The 10,000-nt window shown below is 40.5% G+C and overlaps 1 protein-coding gene across 4 annotated transcripts in view; it reads left to right on the forward strand.

The window, feature by feature from the left end:
- The window catches only part of LOC137983277 (uncharacterized), an 18,693-nt gene that overhangs the window by 7,355 nt on the left and 1,338 nt on the right, over positions 1–10,000 (forward strand). Inside the window, exons 1-8 of one of the 4 annotated variants that reach the window (XM_068830476.1) lie at positions 1–23; positions 2,184–2,240; positions 2,385–2,694; positions 3,458–3,736; positions 5,265–5,404; positions 7,354–7,594; positions 8,296–8,432; positions 9,968–10,000. The exon at positions 1–23 is cut by the window's left edge and continues 56 nt beyond it; the exon at positions 9,968–10,000 is cut by the window's right edge and continues 1,338 nt beyond it. In XM_068830476.1, coding sequence (XP_068686577.1) covers positions 1–23; positions 2,184–2,240; positions 2,385–2,694; positions 3,458–3,736; positions 5,265–5,404; positions 7,354–7,594; positions 8,296–8,432; positions 9,968–9,979 — 1,199 coding nt within the window. In that variant the 3' untranslated portion in view covers positions 9,980–10,000. Of the gene's footprint in view, positions 24–2,152; positions 2,241–2,384; positions 2,695–3,457; positions 3,737–5,264; positions 5,405–7,353; positions 7,595–8,295; positions 8,433–9,967 lie in introns of all 4 variants that reach the window. The other 3 variants (XM_068830478.1, XM_068830475.1, XM_068830477.1) reach the window with 3 other exon arrangements.

Here is a 10,000-nt window from a genome sequence, read left to right on the forward strand (position 1 = left end):
AGTTGCAGGAGATAATTGCACAGGTATGGTTTGATTATATTGTTTCATGCGTTCACTAGTAAGCTCCACTACTGCAACAGAGCTCACTTGATTTGTTGTGTTCCTATGTGACACACGGGACTTGTAAAATATTACTACTTCCTTCATTTAAAAGTACTGCATTCGCCGGTATGGTGCGTGATTATCAGCGTAATGTAATCTCTGTTTACTTCCATCCAAGTCTAATTTAGGCGCAATCTCGCTAACTTCACCAATAAAAGGATCCTGGAAAAATACCTGGGGCAATAGATCGTTTAAGTTAACTGTGTCATCCCTAGACTTTGGAATCTACTTTCATAGGTCTTCATATACGGTTCGTCACATTTCCAGTTTAAACATTTCTTGAATTATGTTCTCAAACTCATTAATAATTCCTAAGCCAAAAACGAAAGAAATCACTACCGTGAAGTCTGGATATGTAGTCTTAATTAGCATAATATTTCGCCAACGTTGATCCCAAATATCTCTTAAAATACTGATTCCTTTGAGAAGCAATATTAAACACGAGAAGAAGTGTTTCATCGGATATCCAAACACCTCGAAATCGGTTAAAAAACTCCGCTGTCGGCCTCGTTTTTCAACTCGCTTCTCGGTGTTTGGATATCCGATGAAACAATCCTCGTCTTTCAGGTGTTTGATGTATTCCTTGAAAACTGTTTTTATTGTTTAAGATGCTTATTTTGTTTAAATTATTAAACAGATATTTCGTTGGTTAGTTTTAGATTATTAGAATTGTAAATCTGTAGCCCTATTCGGATTTTGTGAACTATCTTGAAGGCACTGTCGAATATTTGTATCGAAACTGCACTGCATAAATCGTATCGTAAAATTCTATCATTTTTTTCGATATCTCTCCCTGAAATAGTGTCTAATCGGCGTGAGTGGGTGGGTCGTGGGTCGTGGGTCGTGGGTCCCTACTAACCCTAACCTAACCCTTTTTTTTTATCAACGACTGGAAATTCTCGAAACAGACAAGACCTAACACCTAGCTAAGACAAATTTGGACCGAGCACTGAGGGAGCTAATATATATCTTGTTTTATCTTCAAACAAATACGACCCACCACTCACGACCCACGACCCACCTACCCAAGACCCCCGGCCCACCTACCCACGACCCACCCACGCGATTTAGTCTCACCCCCTGAAATAAGTTCTTGCTATTGCATACACTTTTCTTGAGAGAGTATTCACTGTTGAATAAAATTTAATCAGTTCGAATCACCTTTATCACTGTGTCAATCTGCTGTCATCATTTGTGAAATATTATAATAGGCCACTTCCGAGTTCATGTATGTCTAAGTGCGAAGTTTTTGTGATGGTAATTAGTTGTACTTTACTTTTGCAAATAGAAGAATTATTATTTTTTAATTAATATAATTTTCAGCGGTGAATATAAGAATTTAGTGTCATATTCACCGCGCTACCCGGTAAATATAACATTTTGGAGGCGCGGCTGCTAAGCCAATCAAGCATTTTTTTGTGCCTTTTTATCTTGTTTTAGCGCGTTGTTTTGAACTTTCTTCATATTCACCGCTGAAAATTACACTAAAACAATTATTCGCCTCAGGCTCAGTGAATATTGGAGAATATTCACCAATATTCACTTTGTCTTCGGCGAATAATTGTTATTTATAAACTATTCAAACTAAACTAAACTATTTGGTTACTCCATGGGGGTACTGCATGCAGTGATATTCCGTGTTTTGCTGTCAACCGCAAATAGACCTCTTTTCAGTTGTGTGTTTAGTTACCTGGCCTTTAAATGAAAGTGAGGCTGGTGTTGACCTTGTTATGATACAGACCTCCCTCCTTTTCTTATGTTAATGATGTTGTTGTCATGCTGATTAGTAAGAATTTGCATCAGAAAGGCACTGAGGTTTCTATCAAAACAAAGTCAACTCCAGCCGCACTTTCATTCATAGGCCAGGTAACTAAGCAAACAACTGTAAAATGGACTATTGCACTAAATTTTATGAAACCAACAACCATATCAAATAACGTGACGTCACGCAGCCTCGAATCCTCTGTTTTCTGCCTGTGTCAGAACAATATTTCCCCCGAAATTTCCCCACTCCATGGTGCACATCGTAGAGAAATCCTTGTATTCACAGGTTTCTATTGTATCATTTATGATGTTTGAAGGGAAGAAGACACTGGATTAGAACAAACAACATGTCATCATCAACTGCAAACAAGTTTGTTAGTCATGATTTTTACAAAATGTTGCATTTTGCTCTAAGCATAACTCATCAATGTATTGTTTTAAAAAATGTTTTGAGCCTGATCGTGTCCTTTAGATGATTGCACAATTAATTTTAGTTTCAAATTATTTTTCCTTGCCAGTCTCCTCACAGCCACATTCCTTATGGTGCAGATGGGTCTGGGTTCTACTCTGACAATACCATTGGTTGCTACAACGTAATCCTGGAATCTGCACCTCTGATGCTGGAGTGCATAAACTCTGCTTGCGTGGAGCCTGGAAGAGTGTTTACGATTGCGGACTTTGGCTGTGCAGACGGGGGTACTTCTATGCCACTGTTGTACGCATGCGTTAAAGAGCTCAGGAAAATTCATGGAGACAGTTTACCGATTCACGTGATTTATGAGGATCAACCTGTTAATGATTTCAAGTCTTTGTTTCTTCGTTTGCAAGGTTTTCTGCTGTTTTTAACTTATTACACAGAGAGTCACGCAAAGCAGAGTTGTTCAAGTTGTTGTCTTTTCTGGTTGGTACAGAATTTGCATAGTGCGAGTGGAATTTCTGTACATAAGAATTACCAACAATTCCAGAAATACGGAGAAGGGAGTGTAGACCTGGGTCATGAGACCCCCTCTCCACAGCCGAGTTGTTCCTGGAATTTCTGCCCAACAGAATAATTTTGTTCATAAAACCCATTGGAAATTCGGAAAAATCCGATCCCCAGTCATTTCATATGTGTGTATCACTCTCACATTCGCTCACTTTGGTGGTTGGTTGGCCGCATCTCAAATATGCTTAAAGGTGACTGCGCGATGCAGTTATGAGCTATGCTGTCAATGTTATTTGACTCTGTAGCGGCGTGATGCAGCTCGAGTCAAAGACCCACATTTTATCCTTGCTCACCATAGAGTCTCCAGTAGCTCAGTGGTTAGAGCATCCGTTCTAGATCACGGAGGGTCGTGGGTTCGAATCCCATCTGGGTCTCTGATTTTTCCGAGTTTCCAATGGGTTCTATCAACAAAAGTCATTTCATATGTGTATATCATTCTCTCATTCGCTAACAGAATAATTGTATGTTTTTCACCTTGTTATTGTAGGTTGCCGAGAAAAGACAATACCCCTCCCTTCTATCTCAATCTCCTATATTTCTTCTAGATACTCATCCTTCCACTTTCCTTCGGCTATAAGCTTTGTTATGTTGTCTTTCCCCCCACAGGACTCATTCCAGGCCCAAAGAGTTATTTCCTAGACTTTCCCAATGTTTTCGTCAGTACTTGCGGTACGAGCTTCTACAGCCAGTGTCTGCCTCCTCAGTCGATCAATTTAGTATTCTCCTCTACTGCGATGCACTGGCTGCGTGACAGGCCGTGTAACGTGACGGGAGCTTTGCATCACACAATGATCACTGTTCCGAAAGAGAAGGAGAGGTTCAGGAATCAAGCTGCTAAGGACTGGGAAACAATCTTACTTGCAAGAGCAAAGGAACTTGCTCCTGGTAAATTTAGCTTTATTTGGTTTCTTTGCGTCATATTTGTTGCAGAAATGGAAACGGTTCCCTCAATCCATGTTTCTCCTGACAAGTTTTACCTCATTGAAAATGACCCTTGAGTCCATTTAAATTTATAATCACTGTTGGGAACAAAAGCGCATGGGTAACTTAATTTTGCCCTGGTTTAATGCTTGGTACTTGCTAGGTTGGTCGCCTAACTAAATAGTGAAATTTCTGAGACACTGGCAGCGACCAAAATTTGACTTTTGGCATAATTAATGGCAGTGATTTGGACCAGAGGCCTATTGCCCTCATTTGGCCTGAACCTAGTAGTTTACTGTATTATCAAAATTTAGGACCCATCAATACGTATCCAGAACATTTTTGTTTCCGCAATTTTTTTTGGATTAAAAAATATCTACGTCCACACGTAGCGTATTCCAATCGTTTTCGAATCTTTTTCACTTTCCACACGTATCCTCATACACTCTATTTCCCAGTGCTTTTGACATTGATTTTGCTTATTGAGCATGCGCAAAATAGTATGTAGGCGCCATTTTCTCTGTTTTGATAACGAGTTGCTCGTGAGAGTCTTTCAAGGTCCAAGATCGATACGCCATGTTGATTTATCTCACCCGGTAATGTTACATCAGCGTATTCGAAAATTTGCGGATATACGACCGTCCACACGTATCCGAATTCGCAGCGTATTCAAAAACTACCACTCTGAAGACCGTATTCGAAAATGTCTGGATACGTGTGGACGCAAGCCGTATTCGGAAAAGAAAATTGCGGATACAAAAATGTCCAGATACACGTGACTGAGGCCTTAGAGTACGGGTTCCCGCAAATTATGGCCAATCAGATTGGCCCTGATGGTCTCAACGCCTCTGATTGGTCTGCTACCAAGTAACCGCACGAGGGAGTGTTCGTGCTTAATGCAAAATCATGGATCGTGCAAGAAAACAATACCACTAAGTTTTTTTCCGTAAGAAAACTACCAGTAGCCATGCTTAAAATACATAATGCAGGAAACGGATGGGCCGCTTTCCATCGCAGATGGAGACTTCTAGATTATGAACTTCTCTTCGAACGATATTTTCAAGTTTTTCTGTCAGCGTAAAAACGCTTAGCACGTGTAAGCGTCACGACAAGTTACTTGTAAAAGTAAAATGCCTCAGATAAGGTTGCAGTCCGTCGTTAAAAAAAATGTCTGCGGTAAGCAACCTGGCGTTATTTTGAAATTTTTGTGTTTGTTATTTTATTGAATAACGACGGAATCCACGATGTGATTGGTTAGCGACTTCGTAACAACGTTAACCAGTCCATTTACGAGCGAAGCAGGCTGTGTCACATCCAAACTAAGCTTAACAACATGTCGAAAAAAAGAACTCAAAAGTCAAGTTCATTTAAAAGAATAAGCTTATTTGAACGTCTGTTCTTGTAAATGGCGTTCTGGGTAGTAACTCTGTGTGGTTTCGATAATCTGGTTTTCGTAGCGTTTACCATATATATCATTACTCTGTTTTGCAAGGTGGCAGAATGATTCTTGTGCAGTTTGCCGTTGACAAGGAAGGACAATTTCTCGGAACGACAAAGAAAGTTCCGGTATCCATGCATCACACCATGAGAGACTTATGGAAGGAGCTGATGCATGATGGGCTCATTTCGCAGGTTAGAATTTTGAGTACACAATAGGCAATCTTGGACATCTATGATCGGACAGCTTCAAAGACGATGCCACGTTAAACCCACGCCTAACGAGGACACGAATTGCTCAAAATTAGGACTTACTTTCGTTGGTTTTGCCTTGACAGTTGAAATGCTTTCGAAAAGAACGCGTCGGTTGCGAATTAAGCATTAGAGGACGTTATCCGTGTTTCCATAGCCTCATGTAAACACGAGGGGCGTTTTGCAAACCTTTGCATAACTGTCTCGAATTCTCCCAACTTCCCCGAGTGTTTAGATGAGGCTATGGAAACACGGAAAAAAGTCCTCTATTGCTTTTACAAAATATTTCTCAAAGATACATACATCTTCAGTTCCCACGGCCTGCTCCCGTCTGACCTTGTAGCTCAGTCGGTAGAGCGGCGGAGATCTAACCCGAAGGTCGTGGGTTCAATTCCCACCCTGGTCAGAGTTTTTCTCTGTCCTTGTGTGGGCCCGTTTCCATCAGTAGGGCTAACGCTCACATGGTTCATATGGGATTGAAATCTAGCACTTCACATTACACTCTATTCAGTTAACTCTGTTTAAAATATAAGTGCTACACGGTCAACGTTTGTAAAAACGTAACTCTTTCCTTGTATTTCTCAAAGATAATTCGACAAATGAAGGAAAATGCTGGTTTTTTAACTTCTACATTGAAACACACTTTCTTGATACACGCTCATATTTCCAACCAGCCAATCAAAACGCGCCTCTGACAACACATAACCAATCAAAATTCGTGTGATGTCACTGGTCATCTAAACACAGCTATTGACCAATGAGAGTGCGCGTACTATCCTAATTATTTCATAAAACGGAATGGTTCATGGGAGCAAATAGGGACTTCAAGATCTACGACGCAGTCGCCGGGCGTCAAAGAGAACGCCAAAAAACAATATCATTGGTTAAAAGAGTGAAGATAATCGTGCTCTTTTGCACGTGCGGCACGCACTTTGGTACATATTTTTGCGGTACTCTTCTTAACAACGACGTTAAATCACCATAGAAATTTGAGGTTTTGACGACAACGCGAGCTCAGTCCGTTTATTTTTAGGATACTTCGCCCATATCGTACGACGCGAACAGCATGGAATAATCGCAACAGACTTACGACAGTACAAAGTTATATTTTGAGGTGACATTTTCGTTAACTTCGCCGTCGTAGATCTTTAAGTCCCTATTGCTTTTCGTAGACCAGCTGAACGCGACTTTTTAGATGTTCTGCTGGCAGCGCTAAAATTATTCAAAGGAACGAGTATTTCGTGTAAATACTGTATCGTTTACTCCTTTCATTTTGATGTAAGGGCCTGGCCAAACGGGAAATGTTTGGCCGTTTAAAGGAAACATCAAACATTGTTTGGTGACCAACCATTTACCATTTGGTCACCTTGTTTGTTGCTGAATAATCGTGTTTGGTGGTGTTTGATAAACTCTGAAGGCCATCCAATTTTTATCAAACGGCGTAAAAAAATTCTATTGTTCTCGTGTTTGACGGGTGAAGTTTTGTTCGTTTGACCAGTAGTATCAAACATGTTTGGCGCGTGCATGCGTACCACACTTGCTCAGCCGCTTGTATCCACATGTTGTTTACGTATTTGTAACCCATAGTTATTTGCTTGTGGAGTTTGATCTGAATTAGATCAAATATGTTTTAAACGATTGGCAACTCACTTCAACATCAGCATGTTTGGTCACCAAACAATGTTTGATGTTGTTTAAACGCCAAACATTTCTTGTTTGTCCAGGCCCTAACAAAACGTTTTTTGGTTCCCCGCAGCCAAGAGTATGGCGGCAAACTGGAGCTGAATATGACTGCGACTGTGATTTTGCCAAAAACTTAAAATTGAAAACAAGATAAAAGGAAAGAGAGAAATGCCCGTGTTTGACAAACTTTCCTCTGTCTTTTTGAACAGGAGGAATTTGGGAAGACAACGTTTGTTAACTACTACCGCACTGTACAAGAATTCAAGGAGCCTTTTGAATCCAGTGAATCGCCTGTGCGTAAAGCTGGCCTGAGACTGATTTCAATCGAGACAAAAGTGGTACCCTGCCCATACAGAGAAAAATGGCTCAAAAATGGCGGTGATCCTAAAGAGCATGCGCGGTGGTATGTACCGACTACAAGAACTTGGAGTAACGCAACATTTGTCTCCGGTAAATGAAACCGACTCTTTGAAAATGCCGGTCGTGCAGGCGCTGTGTTTTAGTGTTCGGGGTGTCGGATTCTTCACTGATAGTAGGTGATATTATTAAGCGTGCCTTTTCCAGTGTGGCGGTTTCTTTTCCGTGTCCCTTTTCACCATTTTTAAATATCCACAAAGCACTTTTTAAAAGGGTAATCTGGAGTATCAGCTGAGTTGATAATAGAGAGCTAATAAAGTTGACATTTCTAGCGTTGGCCCTTCTTGAGAGCGAATCAAAGGATAGGGGGTAAATAAGCCGTTTTCGAATGAGAGGGGATCGCATTGTTTCAAATTATTGCAACGCTTTTAGGCTTATAACGCGGAGGGGTGGGAAGAAACAGCCAAGAATAAAAATGCCCTGTTTAAAATAGCGAACCTCCTCGGAAGACACTCAAAAGCTCGGACTCTTGAGATTTTCTTAATTGCTATTGTTCGCTTATTTGCCTTATGATTTACTGGTCTGAATGACTAGGTTCGGAAAGAACGAGTGATCGATTCCGGTGCATGCATTACAGGAAATTCTACTATATCCAAATTAACAAAGACAATAATGTCTTGGATTTTGAGGTTCGGTTTTTTAGTTACGTTGACCTGATTTTGAGGTCCGGGAGTGGTTTCTTTGATTTGTTCTATGAGTCTAAATTGTCTTTTTTGACTATCTACATTTCTCAGCCCTATCAGATTCTCGCACTTCTGAAGAGAAAGCTAACATTGTTGAGGAATTGTTTCAACGTTACGAGAAGGAGGTGGCAAAACGACCAGAGGATCATGGGATGGATTACGTCCATGCCTACATGGTTATTGAGAAGGTTAGCACTTGTTTCCAGCCCTGAAACTTACATCTCCCTTTTTACTTCTTCAACTTGCTCGACGCATGATCTACTTTAAAGCATACCGATCAAGAATTCTTCGCACTTTAATACCTAACACTAATTTTTTGGTTGGCTAAACTCTCGCCTTCAAAGTGACTGTTTTAGAGGCTCGTAAAAGTGGAAAACTAGTTCTAATTTGATCTACGACCGGGCAAGGAAGGGGAATGGATGGGTTTAATACCGGGTTCTTTGCATTGCGATAGTTCTTTGAAAACAGCGATGCAGAGAATTTGGCGACGTCAACCCGGTATCGAACTCATTCCCCTTCATTGCTCGGTTATGGATCAAACTATGGCCACTTTTCCCGTCTTTCACAGTGAATGAGTTTTCAATAAAAAGGCTCTAAAAACAACACAGTGTATTTGGGACGATTTCGAAGAATAAATTAAGTGGAAAATTGTTGTCGAAATGATAGGCACTTAATGATTAAGCCCGCGGGCCCCCCCCCCCCCCCGCCCATCCTCCCTCGGGTTCAACATTGATAGGTGCATAACTTATTTTTAAAGCGATCCTATGATACGTTTAAAGGAAAGGGTAGAGATGTTTTAGAAGAGACAGAGAAATTGGCTTTTTGTCTTAACAATACCATTACTAACTGCACTATTGGGTAGAAACCCGCTGAATCTTAATTAAGGACGGTGCCTACTAATTCAAAGGTATTTTTACGCGGTTTCCGGAATATGCGGGAAAAGCAGATCTTAACAAGTATTACTGAAATCCAAAAAGAAAATTGGGGGTAACCACGCATTTTTCGAAGATAATTAATCAACAATAATTGTAAAAAGCTTTAGAATACAAAGCAATGTATGGCGTTCTTTGCCAAATTGAAGCTTAATTATCTCTGAAAAATGCATGGTTACCCCCACTTTTCCTTTTGGATACCAATAGCACTTGCTAAGTTCTTCTTTTTCCGCATAGTTTTGAACCGCGCAAAAATATCCCTGTGTTAATGAGCACCACCCATAGGAAATCCGAGTACCTCGAGATGCGCAGACCGTATGCGCAATAACAATAGTAGGCACCGTCCTTAATGTTTCTTATTGCTTGGGCAAATATTTCAGTACTGCATGCATAGCTATACTGGCACGCACTGTGCAACGTACGGCTCGTTTATTCCTTAAAGATGAAAACTGTTAGGAGAAAGCAAGTTCAACGCCAGAGATTGTTGTGAGCAATGGAAGTAAGTGGTAACCGGCAAATTGCATTGAAAAGCGATAACACGAGAGACTGAATGTAGAGTGTGGACCGGAGTGAACTCTCATCCATCTGCTGGCTTCAAAATAAGACACCTTCACCGTGTACCATTTCAAAGCATGTCAGTGTCGGAATTTCAGTTCGATGGAAATATTTTCCTTGTCGGAGGTTGAGTGATATTTTTACGATGTGTCGACATGCCATTGGACCAAGAACGTTGTAGATTGTGATACATTTTTGATACTTACACATGCTCTTTAAATCTGCTTTTATTTCAGATTATAGCTTAATACAGAAAGATAAGAGATATT

The sequence above is a fragment of the Montipora foliosa genome, chromosome 13 (genome assembly GCF_036669935.1).
Source record: "Montipora foliosa isolate CH-2021 chromosome 13, ASM3666993v2, whole genome shotgun sequence".
Classification (NCBI taxonomy): domain Eukaryota; kingdom Metazoa; phylum Cnidaria; class Anthozoa; order Scleractinia; family Acroporidae; genus Montipora; species Montipora foliosa.